The sequence below is a fragment of the Ursus arctos genome, unplaced genomic scaffold, assembly GCF_023065955.2.
Source record: "Ursus arctos isolate Adak ecotype North America unplaced genomic scaffold, UrsArc2.0 scaffold_19, whole genome shotgun sequence".
Lineage (NCBI taxonomy): Eukaryota > Metazoa > Chordata > Mammalia > Carnivora > Ursidae > Ursus > Ursus arctos.
This window is the reverse complement of record NW_026622863.1, coordinates 26,407,100-26,426,735: the sequence shown is the minus strand read 5'-3', so window position 1 is coordinate 26,426,735 and position 19,636 is coordinate 26,407,100. Positions and strand designations below refer to the sequence as shown.

The following is a 19,636-nucleotide window of genomic DNA, read 5'->3' as shown; positions in this document are numbered from 1 at the left end:
AAGGCAGTGATCTTAATACTGATTTTCTTTATAGGCTTCCTGTCTTTCTTTGACTCACTTCTCTGCTCTCCCTCTGGGATCACAACTACTTTACATTCATCTCCTTGTTTTAGGCTCTGCTGCTGGGAAACCCAATCTTACATAGAAGTTTGATGCTACTGTGCAACAAAGTATTGGGGAAACTTGGCAGAATGCCTAGAGTAATTTTTTCCAATGTTTTCCCAGCTTGAGATCATTTTCAGTGACTGCTATTTACCAGATCCCACATCAATTGTCCCCCTCCTCCTTAGTAGTTGAGCCATGTCACTGAAATACATTTCCTTGGCTTCCTAGGAACTAGCTGTAGCCATGTGACTAACTCTGGCCAGTGATACATAAATGGAAGTGCTCCTTGGGGCTTCTGGAAAGTGTCCTTAAAAGAGTGTGTCTTTTTTTCCCCACCTCCTTCCCTGCCCCCATTCTGATTGTTTGGAACACAGATGTGATAGTTGGAGCTCCAGCGCCACCTCAGGAGATCTACAAAATGGAAGTTTTGAGCTGATGATGGTGGACCCAAAAGATAGGACCCTAGGTACTTGATGACACATGCAGTTCCCTTAACAGTCCTAAACCACCTATTTCCAGACTTCTTTTATATGTCAGAGAAATAAACTATCTGAAGTCACTATACCTTGGGGTTTTCTGTTAACATGCAGCCAAATAGAATTGCAACTAATTCAGGGTTGCTCTATCCAGGCTGGACTCTTGTTTAAGAACTGGCCAGTTTTAACACAGCCCTGCTTTAGTTTTATTAAACTATGGTTTGTGTGTACAGACTTTGTCCTCAATTATACTTTGTAGGATAGGCTTTCTCTGTTTCTCTACCTCGCAATCCTTTACAACAAATTCTCATAATATTCCCTTTTAAAAAATTCTACATTCTGCAAGTCCTCATAAAGCCCCTGGAATTAGTCCTTAAGCAACAGCACCATCCTAGACAGTGCTTGGAATTCTATCTCTAAAGGCGGAGGAAGAAAATGCTGGGGGAGGCTGTCTGCCTCATTACTCAGAACCCATAGTTTCACTGCTGCTAGCGCTACCACTGCTCAACTGGTTTAAATTCTATAGTTTTGGTTTTTGGAATTTACTCAGGATTCCACAAGGATGCTCTTTCTGGTTTAAAAAAATACTATCTTGGGACACAAATGGAAATGAATGTCCAGAATATACCTAAGTCTATATGATCTAAAACTCCAGCCTGAAAAAAATGACCGATCTGGTACTCTCAGTGATTGACTCAGACTCAACGTCTGGTTATCTTATCAGCCATCCAAGTGCTAGGAATTTTTATATTATCAAAATCTGATTTTTCTAAAAATGGTTCATTTAATGGACTTTATACCTTTTTTATAACCCTCAGAGACCTAGAGTCTTTTGCATTTAAATTGCAATGATAATAGGATGGAAATGACGGACCTATATGCATACCACACACACACACACACACACACACACACACACACATCACATGTCCCACGTATATTGATACTGGAGCTCTCACCCAATTATGCCATTCTCTTTAGTTCCCTCTGTTCAGCTTTAAAAAGATTAAGAATTGAAGAGGGAAAGTTGATAAAACCTGCTCAAGATGTTGAGAAGCTCTCCTCTGTAAGGCCAGTGTCTGCTTTCTAGTAGGTGTGGCCTGATTTCTGCAAGTACATGGGCATATGAGACATTGCCATAGTTATTCTATCTATACCTCATCTTCTTTCAGTTTGCAGTGATGGTGGAGAAGAACCAGGTCAGAAGTCTGCTTCTCTAGGACAGACTGATACTGCAGGAGGGAACAGTAAGAAGTCTGCAACTCCTCTGTGCGAAACTCCAGTTCTTGCTGAAGGGCTAGCAGTTTTTTCTTTAGTTGTTGGAGTTGTCTCAGATGGCACTGTTTACTGGGCTCAAACTCCATCCGGGACTCCTCGAATGCTAATGCTTGTTTCTTATTCTGCAGTTGAGATAGAATACATGGAAAAAAACTTTAGGTTGTCACTAAGTATGCATTCATTCTTTGATTTTTTTAATTTGTTCAACCATTGACATCCATCTATCCATCCCTTCATTCACAGAACACTTAGTAATTATTTCTCTCTATCCACAATGAAACACCATTTTGTATTTCCATCCTGTAAGGATGATTTGAAAGAAGAAAAATTCCTAGTTCTTTCCTACTAGTTAGATCTACCATTCATATTATTTAGGCCAGAAGAAAAAACATACACCTAAAGGACCTAGAAGGTAATATAAAGATACACACGATAATATGTTGTTTTTTTTTGTCTTCACATTTAAAGATAACCCAATTGATCTAGAACACAATGGATTTCTGGTCAGAATTCTTGGACTAAACTTGATTTAGGTAAAAGGGTAAACTCTTGGGAAAACAGCTTTCTGGAGTGCTGGGAAATGGGAGGCAGAAATTATCCAGGCACATCTGGGCACTGACTCTGTTGTCTCCTCCTGAAGGAAGATGTGACCTTGTAGATGCTGAGTGTGTGCATGTATGTGTATTTGTGTGTGTGAGAGAGGGAGTAAGAGAGAGAGAGAGAAAGAGAGAGAGAGAGGGAGAGAGATCTCTTCCTGATAATCCACAATCAGCTTGAAATGCTGCTAGACCTATCCTACATTTTCATTCATTCATTCAATAAACATGTTGAGCACCTACTTTGTATCAGATATGCTGCTGGTAGGACACATCCCTGAGTTGTTTATTTCAGTATAGGTGAGGCCTTTGCGCTGAAGTTTCTATATTTTCCTGCCCAACATCCCTGACGACATGTGAAAGAGAAGTGGATGAAGAGGGTAGCCCATGGGCATTCCCTAACTCCCATCTCTGCTTATTATCCTTCTACTTATTCTTTAAAATACTGTCCAGTTTTTGCTCTCCTTCCTGTTTTCCCTGCAAAGCCATCTTTGCACCAATATCATAGACTTTACTGGCATGTCTTCAATATGGCGTTTCACATTCTGCTTTGCATTGCAGTGACCTCTGTGTATCTTATCTTCTAATTAGATTATAAACTCCTAGAGGGCAGGGGCCATGTCTGCTTCTATAGGACCTAGACTAAAGGTTTATACACAGCTAGGTATGAAGGAAAGTAGGAAATTAAATAGAGAATAGGCAATCTCATTGGCTCCCCAAAATTTGAGCTTGTGGCCTTGGCCTCATTAACAGAGTACTTTCAAACTTTCCAAAAATTAACTTTTTTTAACAGTTTTATTGAAGTATACTTTATATATCATAAAATTTAACCACTATAAGTGTATAGTTCAATGATTTGTAGAAAATTTATGGAGTTGTGCAACCACTATTACAATCTGGTTTTAGAACATTTCCATCACCTCAAAAAATTCCCTCTTGCCCATTTGTCACTCTTGTTCCTACCCCAGCTCCAGGCAACCACTAATCTGCTTTCAGCCTCTATGGATTTGTCCTTTCCAGACATTTCATATAAATGGAATTGTATAATATGTTGTCTTTTGTGACTGGTTTCTTTCACTTAGCATAATGTTTTAAGGTTCATCCATGCTATAGCAAGAATCAGTATTTTGTTCTTTTTTATTGCTTAATATAATAGTATGACTATACCATATTTTGTTTATCTGTTCACCAATTGAGGGACATTTGAATTGCTTCAGTTTTTGGCTATCATGAATATTGCTGCTATGAGCATTAACATAGTAGCCATGGATGGATGTGATATTTTCCTTTAATTAGTTTGTTTAGCAAACATCATGGTGCACCTACTATGTGTCAAGCACTGTAGTAGGTAATGAGGATATAGCAGAGTATAAAACAGACAGAATCCCTGCCTTCATGCAGTTTGCACCATTGGGCGGGGGGAGGCAGCAAGTTAAATAAGTAAATTATGTAGTGTATTAAAAGGAAAAAGTGCTATGGAGGAGAGTAAAGCAGGGGAGAGAGATGAGGAATGCTTGCATGGAGGCAGCTGTAATATTGAATTAAGTATTTTCATGGAGGACCACATTGAGAAGATGACATTTGAGTGAAGACTTGAAGGAAGCAGGGAAGGAGCCTGGTGGTAATCTACAGGGGGAACACTTCAGGGAGAGATAATAACAGGTGCTAGGGCCTGGAGGTGGGAGGTGCCTGGTGGTGTCTGAGGAGCCACTTTGTTCTGGCGGGAGCAGAGAGAGTAAGGGGGAGAGTGGTACAAGATGAGGTGAGAAAGGAAAGAGAGATGAGCTCCCTTAGGGCCATGCAGGCCATTCTAAAGACCTTAACTATCCCTTTCAGTGAGATAAAAGGACATTGGAGGGTACTGAACAGACAAGTGAAATGATGTCCTTTAGCTGTTACAAAGGACACACTGGCTGTTCTTCTGCAAATCAACTGTAGGTGGGGGGCAATGATTAAAGCAGAGAGACCAGCAATGAGGCTGCTGCAAGAATCCAGGCAAGAAGGGATGGTGGCATAGACCAAGTTGGAAGTTGGGAGAAATGGTGGGATCATGGATACATTTTGAAAGTAGATCTCATGGGATTGGCTCCTGTGTTAGATGTGGGATGGTGAGATATGATGGTCATCCAAGGCAGGATGAATCCAAGGTTTTGGTCTGAGTAACTGAAGATGGAGAATGAGAGTAATTCTGCGAGAGCTGGGACTGAAAAGAGGGAAAATTTTCTCTAGTGATAGTGAGTGGGGATGGCTCAGGTAAGATAAGGGAGGCTCAGACCAGCTCAGAACCGTAAAGACAACAGCTGATTGCGTCAGTTCATTCTGAATGAGAAGACTGAAAATGGACCACTATGGTCACCAGCAAGAAATTTTAGGCAAGGAGAAGCTGAACTCTTGGCCTGGATATCTGGTGTATGTGGCTGGAGCAAAGTTAATGATATTTCTTTCTTAAGCCAAACAATGCTGAATTTTGTATTTACTCTGTGCAGCTGTAATTGCTAACATTTATATTAAATGTTTTTAGTTACATGCTCTCCCTCTTTTCAAGATAAGAACGTTGTTATTCTCACCACTCATCCATGAAGGGATTGGGAGTGGTGTGTGTGTGGGTGCTCACGCACACATACACATATAGGGGGATGTTCTCAACAGCCCAAGTCTTCTGTCTACACAGGTAGGCTGTGAGGTGGGAAGTTACTTGGAAAAAGACATGGTCAAGGATAAATACCTAATGTGGCTAGAACCAAAGCAAAGGAGTGAACATCCTGAGGTAGGGTTAATTCAGAGAACTTATTTTAGTGAAGCAGATATCCAACAAAATCCTTATCAAATTGGGGCCAAATTCTGTTTTTCTTGGCTTTGTTGAAGTTGACTTGATCTCTGACAATTAAGAAACTGGATTCCTGGTCCTTCAAGTGCTTGTGTGTAACTGTTGTTTCGGACCTGCCTTTCCACTGATGGATATATATGACCCAGTTGAAAACTAACTGTGGTCTCTACATTGTTCATTCTTTCTTAGCTTCCCCTTATTTTCATGTCTCTGTTTTCTCTTCATTATACAAAAGAATGGAAGAAGTGCATTTTTTTTTTAAGTCAAACCCTTTCTTTAGGACTTCCCCTTCTAGTATGTGGCACATCATCTATTCTTAAGTGTGTTTGTAATTGGCCTTTGGCTTAAAAGACACATGTCTTTTCCTATGTGTGTAAAGCTTAACAACCTGTCAGTGATACTGGTGAACTGTTAGTAATTTATTTTCCCCAGACATCATGTTGAATCTTTTGGGTTTAATTTTGCTTTGAGATAACATGATAGACCAACTACATGATGAGACTTCATCCAAATTTTCCAGTATAGGGCAAACATAGCACCTGACCAAATTTGTCTGGTTATAAAGATCCAAGAACTGCTCATATCTGCAGAGAAACTAGAGTTTCCTTGGATGAGAATTTTAAACATTTGTACACTCTAGATACCTATGGGTTTAGAGGAATCTAGTTTCAAAGTCTTGGAGAAATGCCTATGCTTATTTGAGACCTATTAAATTTCTACTTATTTATCCTTAAGTATTCAAAAGATTATTCTTCTTAATTCTAAATGAATAGAAAATGACATGCTATGGATTAAGCCTACATTTCACTCATATATGTGCCAGAGAACAGTGTGATAAGGTATCAATGCATTTCCTATTGCTTCTTTGTCTCCTTTTTTAAAGTTTTCTTTCTAGTGAAGACAGACATTTTATTGGATTCTGCTTTGACCTTTAAACTGAGATTTGGAGAAAATGAGCAAGTTGGAAGTAATCTTCCAGAAGTGAGATTAGTTCCTGAAGTAACCATCCAGAGTCGGACATGATTCTGGAGGCTGTCTTGTCCACCATGTTTCTCAGATAGATTTCTATCCAGGCCTCAGCTGTCTTAAAAGATGGAGAGCACTGGCCACCGGTAGGAACCTGGTCCCATATTTAGTCAATTTTTTAGCCCTACTTATGGTCAAAGAGATTATAGCTATTGCTCTTTCCTTGCCTATGTGGCTACTTGATCACAGAAGGAAATTAATTGGCTTGGCATGATTTGCCTTTTGAGAAGTCACTTTGGTTTCTACCCAATACTTTGTGCTTTTCAAGTTGATGCTAATTGATTGATGTTAAGTTCTATATTTTCCCTGATATTGAAGTTAAGCTGACAGGTCTATAATTACCAGGATTGTCCTTTTTCCCTTTTTAAAAAGATGAGCACTTCATTTACCCTTTTTCAGTCTACAGGGACTTTCTTTATCCTCTTGAGTTCTCAAAAATAATCGCTAGCAGCTATGTAATAACACCTGCCAATTCCTTAAGCACTCTTCAAAGTATGTCATCAGGTCCTGCTGATTTGCCTAAAGCCGGCTTTTCAAAATACTTTTTAACCATTTTATTCCCTATTCCAGTTTGCACTCTCTTCTGTCTCAGGTTGGCATTGCTCTGGTAACTAGATCCCTGCTGCTTTTTCCCCTTCATTTAGGAATTGAAAGTCTCATCTTCCCCCAGTCATTGTCATGAACTTCTTCCCCTATCTTCGAGGTGTTAAGTGAGATATTTTCCCTGTAACCCTGGTTTAGCCTTTTATCACTAGATAGGTTTATCAGTTACTTTTTATATCTTCCACAGAGTATGTTTCTTGTACTTCCTTGTATTGGTAGAGTGTAGAACTGGGTATTTAAGTGACATGCATTTGTTTTGGATACATCTTCATGGCTTAGACATTTTTCTCATCTGTGATCTCTGCTTACCAGAGAGTCCCTTTAAAGAAAAAAAAAACCCAACCTCTTCATTTTGGAATAATTTTAGATTTACAGAAAAATTGCAAAAGTAGTATACAGAGTTTCATATACTCTTCACCCTTCTTTCCCTAAGGTTAACATTTTACATAATCGTGGTACATTTGTCCCACTAGGAAATTAACATTGGTAGTTTACTATTACCTAAAGTACATCTTCATTTGGATTTTATCAGTTTTTCCACTAATGTTTGTTTGTTTTTTTCTGTTCTAGTATCCAATCTCAGATCCCACATGGCATTTAGCAGTTTCACTTAAAAAAATTTTTTTTTCATTCCCAATGACTCCAAGTGATATTTCTGTGTCATAAATTCCATCAAGAATGTATTAACCCATACTTGACTAGTGACTTTTATCTTCAGAAATCAAACTTCTTTACATAGTTTTATGCTAAGAACTGTGCCTTTTATCCACTTCAAAAATAAGTTTGATAATCTGGGCTGTACTAAATATCAGGGTATTCTCCCCATGCCATGACCAGGGCCAAAGGGGTTTGGGGAATTGCTTAGAGAGACCCTTCTTTTTCTGATTTGATCATCCTTTTATTATGATATCTCTGTTGTTCTTTTCTCCTTTCACTTTAATTGAGGCACTCTTCTGGTTCATCAACAGGGTCAGGACTACAATGGCGCAAGCGAGGTGCAAATTTTGGGGAGGCATTCCATCTCAAGGTGGGGCAAGCACAGAGTTGGCACCTGGGGAGTAAGTACCCTGTAAATGTTGCACCCTAGTACCTCATTTGCTTTGCCCTCATCCTATCTCTGTTTCTGGGTTTTGGAGCATAACATATTCTTGATTTACAAGGTTACTCACCTCCTGCCTGCCATCCCTGTACCTACACATAACATCTGATGTAGTATTTTAATTTTCTCTCCAGCAAAGTTCATATTCTGAACTATGACCTCTGGCTCACTTCTCCAGATCCTTGTTAGATATTAGTCAAAAATTCCAGAAAGTCTCAGGTTTCCCCTCTGTTCCCATATTACATTTCCTTGTAGAGGGCAGATCTTGCAGGGATTTTCTGAGTGGATGAGTATAAGTCTACATCTAATTGTGTATTTGTATGCGTAGTCTGCAATTTAAATTCTGCACTAAGTGCTAGGGAAAAAAGAGCCTGTTTTAAAGCTTATTTCAAGCTGTTAGACCTTCTTCTGGGCAATTAGAATAATAAAATGGGATTTAATACCTTTCTCCCTCCAAGTTGCTAGGTACCTTATAAGCCACATGGCTTTCCCTGACTGGGGGAATAAATAAACTTGGACAGCAATGGTGAAAATATACTAAAATGTTAATATTTAGAAAGAAGTAAATTATGATAATATTCTTCCTGAGATCCATTTAGGAAAACCAATGGATTTTTCTGTTTGTGACCTCCTGGGGCAAGGAGTAAGATCTTATCAGTAAGATAAGGTGGAATTGCTTTGTCGGTAACATTTTTAGGGCATTGCAGAAGACCAATCTGGGGTTTCTATAGGGAGGTGGTAAGTCCTGGAAGAACTCTAACAGACCCAAATAAGAGAGACCAGATCCTTTACCACAGATGTGGAGGACAGTGGAGTCTTACGCAGCAGCTAAGGCTAACTTGAGGGTCTGGAGACAGGTCTGTGCAGCCAGTACCTGCTTCGTGTTTGCCAAGGACTCAAGTCCCTAAAAGGAAATGAAGACTGCAAGTAAGGCATTCTTGCAAATCCAAAGTTTGGAGAGAGCTATGGGAAAATATTTCCCAGCTGGCTCCCCTGCTTATGGGGATACATTTAGAGACTGGTTTAAAGACCCTAGCACTAGAGTTTCCAAAGAGAGAAAACCTCAGGCTGAAATGAAGCTGCCTCAGCTGATGAACTGCCTAGCCTACAGGTCAGTATTAGCTCAAAAAAGATGATCATGCCAGAAGAGGATGATCGTGCCACTGTTTATACATGCGCAGCACAAGTGTTACTGAGTGTCTTGGTTTGCACACCTCTGGAAACAAGCCCTGTGGCAAGGGACAGTGTCAAGTAGGAGTTTATGAGGGAAGTGATCTCGGGAAACTCAGGTAGGCGGGTGGAGAAATGAGACAAGGGAAGGAAGAGAGCTGCGGAAGGGTGCGTTATCAAGCTGGTTCCCACGGTGGGCAGCTGGTGCAGGGTCCTGTTGAGGAACGTCAGGGCAGAGCAAAGAGTATGCCTGGAGTGTTCTATGACTGTGGGGCAAGAGTGATAAGTTAAAAAAAAAAAAAAGAGTGATAAGTTATTTAACCACCTCCCTTCCATTGGTAGAGGGCTGATTTTGGGGGCATTAGCCATTCCCCATTTAAGCGTGTCTGGTTGTTTGGGTTCCTGCATCCAGAAGGAAAGCTTGTAGGCAGAGAGCTGCCTAAGGGGCAACAAAGATCACCTGCTGCACTGATGAGCAGTGACACCTCTGAGCAAGTGGGACAGTTGTTATTTTCATGGTTGACTTAGAAGTTTGTCTAAAATCCATTAGGAGATGCTACTCTCCTTATATAACTATGATTTGGTCTTTTCAGGGCAAATGGACCTCAGATGCTGCAAATCCAGGTGTGAAAGGCCAGATAAGGAAAAGACAGGGCCTAAATGTAGATGACCTTGGCGATAGCTAAATGAAAAAATCCTGAGGGCAGGAATGGGGTTTTCGTGTGTGTGTGTGTGTGTGTGTGTGTGTGTGTGTGTGTGTGTTATTGGGTACATGTGTTTCATTCTCTCTCATTGCTTGCTCAATAATGCTCTTGAATGACTAGTGGAAGAATTTTCTATTATTGTTCCTGCCCAAGGGAACAGAGGGGGAAGTCGAGGGAGCAGAGATGGGTAGCAGCTGCTGAATCCCTTACGTGGTTGCTGCTCATCATCGCCTCCTCCACACAGAGCTGGTTCTCCTGCAAGGTCTTCCCCTGTCTCTTGCAGACATCATGCAGATTTTTGATGTCCACTTGTAGGCTCAAGAGCTTGTTGTTCAGGCTGCTCACTTCTCTGTCTCTCTCCCCCACCTAGACAGTCAGAAAAACAAAAGCATCAATTATAAACTATCAAGAAAATGCTTACTTTCGTTCACTTAACTGGTTGACAGAGACTTTAAATTTGCTGGAAATTTGTCCATCAACTCTTAGCTGTTATTACTCATCCAGTATAACATTTACACAGTATCCATTTGCGAGGTGTCTGAGTGCTCTGCATTATTCAGACAATTACTTATTTACATTAATTAATCTTCACCCACTGCTGTGGGTACATCACAGACACTTCCCCTGTTTTTCAAGAGGAAGTCAGTGCCTAGAATAATTCCAGGCACCTAGCAGACTGTCTATAAATATTAATGGCTCTGCCACTGATGAAATGAGCATAGTGAGATGTCAAATGAACTTGTCAGGACTATAGTGAATCAGTGAAGGAGCTGATGTGGATTCTGAAGTGCCTTAACTTTCTCTCTACCCACTAAACCAAAAGACCTCCCTTACCCGTGAACCTGTGTATCTCTGTGGAGATGTACATGAAGGAGAATAAAAGTAAAATCCCTGGGCTGATTGCATAAGATAATCTGTCTTTGATTACAAGTGAAAAAGATTAGCTAATTACAGGTAGGTCAGAATGGAAATTAATGATAGAGATCAAAATAGAGAGTGTGGAGCATACCAAGTTGGGTGGGGTTGGAGGTGTAGAGCTGTGGTAAGAAAGAGGGTGCCCAATCTCACTAGGACGCCACCTTCCACTCCCAGTGTTGTGAGTGGCCGCGGTATGAAAAGAGATTATGAGGAAGCCCTTTGTGAACCTGTCCAGTGCTTTAGTCCTATCACTGTGCAGACTCTTCATAACACTCAAGAGGACAGGTCCTACCACCTCTGAGTTTTAGATGCTGGAACTGAGGCTGCTGCTTTTATGGTAGATGCTTGCTTTAGATTAGATTATCCAGAGCAGGCTCTTTGGCCAGGATTCCCGGCATCTATTAAAGAAACGCTCCCAAGAGAAATTAACCAGGAAGTGGAGGAAGCAGGACAGGAAAGAGGGAGAAACCAACGAAGGGCATGATTTCAAACAAAGTCCTGCAGGCAGTAGCTTTAGCCTGATCCCACAGGGAACTCTGGAGTGTAAGCTACACCTCAGAGTTTGTCTTGATTAGTTGCAAAAGCTGGTCTGTCAGACTCATTATCAGTCAGTCAGTGGCTAAGGGCTGCCCCTTGGGATATAAGCTCTCAAGGACTTCCAGCTCTCTGCTCTTACGAGCAAAGTGACCCCAATAGCCCAAGGGCAATTCTTCTAAGAGAGTTTCAGGTGCAAAAGCACACAAGAAGCCATGGGTGCACAGAAATGGTAAAGTGATCCAAACGGTGGTGCCCAAGGTCTCGTAGCTGGTTAGCAGCAGAATGAGGAGAGTTCTGCTCTTCTGACCCTGTAGCCAGTGATCTGCCACCATATCCCACTGATTGCTTTGGCTTCTTAAATATATGAGCTACATAACACTCATTCCCAGGGGAGCTGAAGACCTGATATGGATATCGTAAATCAAGCCTTACTGGACAGGTCAGTTTAAGAGACCTCTGCACAAGGCCGAGGGGGGCCAGAGGATAACCATGAGAATCGGACACCGCAATGTCAGAGTATTCGGAATTCAGAAGGTTTCCCAGAAGTGCTGCTGTCTCAGCTGATTTATTTCTTCATTTCCATTTAGTACCTGGATTTTTTTTTTTACCACTTTACAGTTTAATTAGGTTAACGGCAGCTCTGTCATTAAAAGGATTTCATTATCTCAAAACTCTCTCTCTTCCTCTCTTGCTCCTGTCCCTTATTCCTTACTTTCAGAAAAATAACAGTGTATGTCAACTGCCCCAAGCATGTAATTACCATTACTACAATTTACCAGGGACTCTCTTAAGAGAATGTGTGTAGAGCAGCTTAAAAAAAAAAAAAAGGTGTATGGACACTGTTTTCTAACTAGAAAACAAAATCCTTGACCCAACAAGGAGCAGCAGTTTGATTCTAGTGCTTTAAATGCCTTTTCTCATTGCTGCCACACTGGAAATAGGGAATAGAGGCTCTCTGGGGATTGGGGACCCTAGGGATCTCCTCCCCTCTTGCCATAAGACTCTTTCTTTGGCATCTATGAGCAGATTAGGTGACAATACAATGCCTGGTCTATGGAAGTGTCAAATGCTCTATACTCTTGCCTTAATGCTGAATATATGCATCTTTTTTTTTTTTTTTTTTTAAAGATTTTATTTTATTTATGTGACAGAGAGACAGCCAGTGAGAGAGGGAACACAGCAAGGGGAGTGGGAGAGGAAGAAGCAGGCTCCCAGCCGAGGAGCCCGATGTGGGACTCGATCCCGGAACGCCGGGATCACGCCCTGAGCCAAAGGCAGACGCTTTAACGACTGCGCTACCCAGGCGCCCCCCTGAATATATGCATCTTAAAGTGAGGACCGTGTCACCAGATTGTTCCATATGGAGCCTGGCACACTGTAGACTCATTAACAAAGTAGCAATGATATACAACTTGAGCCTCTCCAACTTAAAAGCTAAATGCCCTCTCTCGTCAGGCCAATAAAAAACCCTTCTCCCTCTAGTTTTAGATGTCTTCTGAACAGAAGCCTGCCTGCCCCCATTCTAATGCACCAACAGGACTTCAGAATTGGATATTTAATGTAGATGATCTCATCTAATTTGGACATTAGCATTGACTCAGAGTCTCTGAGGCAATTTCTTCATTCAGAAAACAAGAGGCTTGGAATAAATAATTCTTTCTTTGAGGATTCCGTAAACCAATTGAATAACAAATGCGTTTTGTTGGATGTCAAAAGAAATTTGCTTTTGAAATCAAAACCTAACCATTCACTCCAAAAGTCCAAATCATACAGGGGTTTTTATTCATCAGAACAGGCTTGAAAATGCTGGGAGAGCAATGAAGTGATTCCCACGCACAACAAAATATTTTTTACTGTAAGAAGAGGATGTGCTCACCTCAGAAAGGCAAGTGTTTCTGAGGTTCCAGTAAACCTAATTTCTTGCTAATATCTTGCACAGAGGTCACTGTACCCTATTTCTAATCCTATCTACTTTATGAAGGCTAAATTCCAGGCAGATGTCTTTTGAGTATCAATATGCGGCAAAAATTGATTTAATCTGACATTTCATCAATCAAAGCTTTGTAACCAGTACTGGGGTGTGAGCGGAGCTGAGAGTCATAATGCTGACCCTCAGGCACCATCTGATCCTGTCCTCGATGTGAAGTCATTAACGATGGCTGAAATCACAAGCCTCTGCTGCTAGGTGAGTTTTCACTTATGTAAGTTATCCACTTAGGCACCCCAGTTTTTCTTATGTGAGGTTGGGACCTGGTCACTCCTTGAAGGACTGTGACATCAGCAGTAGCTACCAACCACAGGTAAAATGGTGACTGCTGCTACCACAGTTGCAATCATGATAGTTATTGGAAGATTGTTTACTGAAGCAAATTTTCTGTTCTGATTCAATGGATCTTTTTCAAAGAGCATGCCTTCTTGAACATACATTTCCAAAGATAGGAAGAAATTTTGCTCTAGACTTCAAAATATTGACAGATAGTCTTGTGCTTCTTGGAGGAAGCTGATGTTAAACTGAGGCTTAGGATTCAGAAGCACTCCCAGAAGTCAAGAGCGTTACAAGGATTTAAGATGGCAGCATTCCATCAAGGATTTGGCACTTGAACAAGCAAGCTTGGGTGGCGGTTTCCAGAGTAATTTTGGAGTCAACCAACAACACCATAAAAGTCATCATCTTTGGGAAATTATCTTTATCTGAGGCTAAAGACAAATCTTTAACAATGGAAAACCACTTTTAACCACTACTACCATTCAACCTGTATCAATTTCTTGTGAGAGGTATGTTTTAAAAAGCACAAAACCTTAAAAATTATCATTGGTTCAGGAATTTTTATATTTTACTTGTGTAATAAGAGTTTACAGTTATCTACAGTAATTTCAAGCAGTGTTATCAATATTACTAACTTGATTCCTGAGTTTACTTTTCCATCAATAGAAACATTGCAGTTTTTGATTACTTATAATGGGAATTAATGGGCATTTATACAAGGTTTTGCCCGTGAGCAAAAATTTTGGAACCAATTTTGTTCATCTAGTGAAGAATGAGTATATTTTATTGTGTTCTAAATTCTTTAAAAATTGGCACACTACATAAATATACAGTTCAGGATACACATGGCATGTGGCAGTGGTCAGCCACTTATGGAATATGGGCTGATTTTTATTGGCACTTGGGCAGTTGCTACATACTTTTCTCCATCATATCCTCGGGAGAAATTATTTTACTAGAAAGTAAGCTCCATAAGAACATGGATATTTCTCTGTTTTGTTCACTGCTTTATCCTCAGCCTCTAGAACAATGCCTGGCACATGGAAGGTGGTCCAAAGATATCAATTGAATGAAGAAATGCCCTTCTAGAAAACCCATACCAGATCCTTGTTCCCTGCAGAATATGCAGCAAATCCTGTACAGCTCCCTCCAGTAATCCAGCAGGAAAGGAGCTGAAACACCTCTTTTAGAAACAGTTCATCTCTTGATAGGAGGGCTGTTAAAAGCATATGTCACGTGGGACAATCCTATACTAACCTAAACATCCCCCTTAAATGCTTTCTGGAACGAGGCAGGGAATAGATAAATACAGTTTATATTAGTCTAATATCAAAATATTAGACTAATTAGAACACTTCATTTCCATAGCATTCCAGATAAAGAGACAATGTTGGCAACAATAGTTACTATCTTTTAAATGCTTCCTATGTCCCAAGAACTAGTGTTTTACATGTGGTATCTTACTTAATCCTCACGGCAAACCTTTGAAATGGGTGTTAATTATTCATATTTTCTAGGTAAGAGAAAGGAAGCTCAGAGAAATTAAGTAACATGCCCAATATTATACCTCCATTAGATATGGACCCCGACCAACCTAGCTCAAGTCTGGGCTCTTAAATGATATGGTCTGCTGCCCACCTCCCTTTGTGATATTCTGGGATGCTTATTACTAGAATTTTGAATCGTGAAACTTGAAAAGAAGTTCATTGTAACACAGGTTCAACTCCATGTATGTAGGAGAGTTAGGAGCCTTACCTCATCTTTCATTTCCTTGGCACCTCTTAATTCTCCTTTAAGCTTTAGCATTTTCTGAGCTTTGTTATAAACCTGCAAAAGTCCAAGAATTTAAAATGGTAAAAGTAGAAATGAGTCTGGCCCTTTAAAGGTTTTCTCATCTGGATGTTTGCTCTCAGCAGGGAGCTTGGAAAAATTTCCCGAACTGTTAGCGATAACTACTTGTCTGTCCATCTGTGTTTTCAAAAGTGTGTTAACACCTTCACCAGACAGACAGAACCAAGAATTTACATCTTTTCCCAAAAACCGACACTTGGTGGACTAAATTATTTCTGAATTCACAGTTTCTTGGAAAGCAAAAGTTCTGAGATGATCTTACTTTCTATTCTAAGTGTTCAATGGCTCAAATAGAGTTAACATTATGCACTAATTATGAACCAGACAGAATGTGCACAACCCACCTTCTTTCTCAGGATAACCCTGGGAAGTAGTTATTATTACTATCCTTGTTTTACAGAGGAGGAAACTGAAGTCCAGAGAGGCTAAGTGACTTACCCAAGGTCACACGGGCTGTCTTACTACTTCTTGAGCAGCTGCCATTAATTTATAACTGTTACTTTGGAAATACCTGATGATGTGGTTTTTTCAAAGCCTCAGGTTACTGTAATGTCGGTGCTTGTAAAGTTACGAAACTTGCAGAGTGCTGAGAATTATCCACATAAAAAGTCTCAAGGAAAACCAAGGATTTTTGCACATGAATGTGTGCAAGTATAAGATGATGCTTTTCAGGTCATAATGCACTGACTTACTAAAATAATCTAATTTATTATGTTTTTCACTCTACAACTAGAGGAAACTTCCGCCAGGCACTTACCTGCAGAATAGTTCCAAGAATGAGAAGCTATCAAAATACTCATTCTTTGTAATGAACCACATCCCCCACCCCTAATATAAGCCAAGAGGAAGAAAGAATGCTGGTGAGACATGGAATTTGGAATGTTTTGTGGGGTTGTGTTCTGATGTGTTGCATTGTTTACCCTCTTTAGTCTTTGTGCACAGAGACGCATCATGGGAATGGGAATGTAGCTCAGGCCTATTCAGTTGGGAGAGGCCAGGTGACGTTGCAGTAACAAACAACCCCCAAATCTCAGTGACTTAAAACCAAGAAAGTTTATTTCTTACTGTGCTACATGTCCTTTATGAGTCAGCTGGAGCTGCTCTTCAGCTGGTAGAACCTCATCTGGTATGTTGCCTGTTGCCATGGCAGCAGAGAGGGAACACACAGGTTCTTAAAGTGGAAGTGACACACTTCACTTCTACTTACATTTCATTGGCCAAAACAAGTCACATGGCTATGCCTGCCTTCTTCCTTTATGCTTTAAAGGAAATGTCGGTGAATGTCACAAATAGTGTCTTAGCCGGTCCTACTGCTATAACAAAATATCACAAACTGGGTAGCTTATAAACAACAGAAATTTCTCACAGTTCTGGAGGCTGAGAAATCCCTGACCAAGTTGCCAGAAAATTAGGTATTTGGTGAAGACCCACTTCAGAGACAGCTGTTTTGTTTTGTTTGTTTGTTTGTTTGCTTTTTGTTTTGTTTTGCTGTGACTTTACATGGTTGAAAGGTTAAGGGAGTGATCTGTAGTCTCTTTATAAGGGAACTAATCCCTTTCATGAGGATTCCCATCCTTGACCTAATCACCTCCCAAAGTCCCCGCTTCTTAATACCATCATTTTGGGGATTAGAATTTCAACACATGAATTTGGAGGGCGGGGCGGGGGGGGGGGGGGAACAAACATTTAATCTACAGCACTAGGCAAATGAGAAGATTAAAAATAGTGTGGCATAGAAACACTAAACTGGGCTCTAGGCCACCAAGCTTTTAAACCTGGTTTAGCACCTAAGTCAAGGAGTGGCCTTGGGAAAGAAAGCACTCATTTCTCCAAGGCTTTGTTTCCTGGTTCTAAAAACTGTGTGTTTGTGTGTGTGTGTGTGTGTGTGTGTGTGTGTGTGTATTAAATGACCATTGTCTTTTCTAGCACTAAGGCTTACTGATTCAATGTTCTACCTTGGTGTACATCTTTCTCTGGTTGGAACCATGAATTCAGCCCAAGCATCACACAAAAGTTGGAATGGAACAAATATATCCTTGAGAATAATATTCCTCTACAGGCAGACCTACAGGATGGTCAGGAGATGGCTCTTAAATCAAGTGAAATCTTATCTCAAAGACAGAAAAATGACTGTCTAGATTGTGATGACTTCATCAACTTCGGAATTACACAGCTACGGTTGCAAGGGCCAAAAGTGTTTGGAAGGAAAAATGGAAGGCAGAGGCTCTCATATTTGCATGAAAAGACATTGGGCTTTACTAACTAAAGTGAGTGATAGGAAAAAAGAGAGAACTAAGTTGTGTTCCATGAGGGAGACTTGGGAATCCTGTGAATCATTAACAACAGCAGTGGGCAATTTGGAAGTGCTTATGATGAAAAAAATGGAAGGGTTATATGATAAATTTTCAATGCATTTGACAGTAATGTTTACCAGATGGACAAGGAAGAGTGCTTTGAGGGAGCCTCAAACGCTTTATAAAATGGTCATGTGAGCCTTCACTATGCTCTCTGAGGAGTGTGGCAGGAGGAGAGAACTCATTACGGAGGGAGGGGCTCCCTACCTGATCCGTAGATACTGATCTCTGGGTCTAGCACTTGAATGTCTTCTCTCTTCTCAAACCCTTATTCTGTGTCTTCTGTGGCGCTGTCTCCTGCATCGCTTTTCAGACCTTCACTTCCTCATGCCCCATCTCTTCCATTGGCATATCCAATTCTGCTGCATCTGCCTAGGGAAATGCTTTCTTGTATTCAAAAGTTATGCTGCCTTTCCCCCCCAAGCAAGCCTTCCCTTGGTGACAGCTGTGACCAGAAAAACAAACAATTATAGTGAAAACAGAAACTTGGTCAGAGCATCTAGGTGATGTTTGTGCCTCCCAGTAGGTCTCAGCCCACACTCACAGCACCTTATAGATTCCCAAGAAACTTACCTTACGTGAGTGACTAGTTTAGTAGGTATGAACTCAGGTGTGCAAAGAAAAAGCAACTGTTTTTCTATTACTCCATCTGGTTACTGAGCCCCATTTTCACCAAATGGCAGAAAGCAGAATCTTAGTTTTTTCTGAGAAGGTGCCATCATTTTCAGGTTAAAAATAATTCATGATTCCTTCTACCTTTTTAAGGTCTCTTCAGAGTACACTTAAATTCTGGGGTTCTAGGTTGGATTCTGGCATCAGAGGTGGCTCTGGTCCATGGTTATGGGCATGTTTCCCAGCTGGAGTACACTGAGATGTCTGTGTCCTGGTCAACAGGTTGCATGTACTGCATCTTTCTCATACTGTGGGCTTTGGTGCTGCTGACCCTCTTTCATTCTCCAAGGACACTCCTAATGCAGAGAGAGAGACACACACATCAGATTGGTCTTAGGCCATCTCTTCTTAGGCCCGCCCTAACATCATTCTGTGTTTTGCCTGGAAAGGTGTTGAGAAGAAGGGTATAGAATCCTAAGATCTTGCTCACTTTCCTGTCCCCCATTCCTGGTATTGATCAAAAGTATTTTCTGCCCCTCATTTGCTAAGCCTATCTGGGATTCTATTGTTTCCCTGACTCTTGTCCACATCATCAATCTCACGAGGGTCTAATTCTCTTGCTTATGCTCAAATTCCCCTCTCTTTCCTTTTTCCTAACTCAGAGAGGCTTTGTTTAGTTTTTGGAAGATGAAGGAAAAAGAGTACATGTGAATGAATTCGATGAAGTACAGGTTGAGTGGGCAGGATGGTAAACACGTGTTAGTGTTTTATACATCATCTACCCACATGAGGTTACACTAATGCCATAACCACAGACTGCTGATACTAGCTCTCTCCCTAAGGAACTGGTAATTAACTGCCTGGGTGTAGGGATGGACTATTAGCTTTAGAAAAATAAACTTTGGTTATAAGAGAAGTAAGAACTGGGGATGTAATGTACGACATGATGTCTATAGTTATCACTGCTGTATTGTCTATTTGAAAGTTGAGAGTAAATCCTAAGTGTTTTCATCACAAGGAGAAAAGCATTTTTTTTTGGTTTTGTTTTGGTGTCTATATGAGATGTTAACTATGCTTATTATGGTAATCATTTCACAATATATGTAAATCAAGTCATTATGCTATACACGTTAAGCTTATACAGAGCTGTATGTCAGTTATATCTCAATAACACTGGAAAAAAATTACGAAATAAAGTTAAAGTAATCCCTGGG

At 40.5% G+C, this 19,636-nt stretch overlaps 1 protein-coding gene across 1 annotated transcript in view; it reads right to left on the bottom strand.

The window, feature by feature from the left end:
- PMFBP1 (polyamine modulated factor 1 binding protein 1) overlaps positions 1-15,372 on the bottom strand; it is a 47,282-nt gene extending 31,910 nt beyond the window's left edge. The window contains exons 1-3 of the mRNA XM_026493706.1: positions 15,361-15,372; positions 10,095-10,250; positions 1,739-1,981 (exon numbers count right to left, since the gene is read on the bottom strand). Of these exons, the coding sequence (XP_026349491.1) occupies positions 1,739-1,981; positions 10,095-10,250; positions 15,361-15,372 (411 nt within the window). The remainder of the gene's footprint in view (positions 1-1,738; positions 1,982-10,094; positions 10,251-15,360) is intronic.
- Between the last annotated feature and the right edge of the window lie 4,264 nt (positions 15,373-19,636).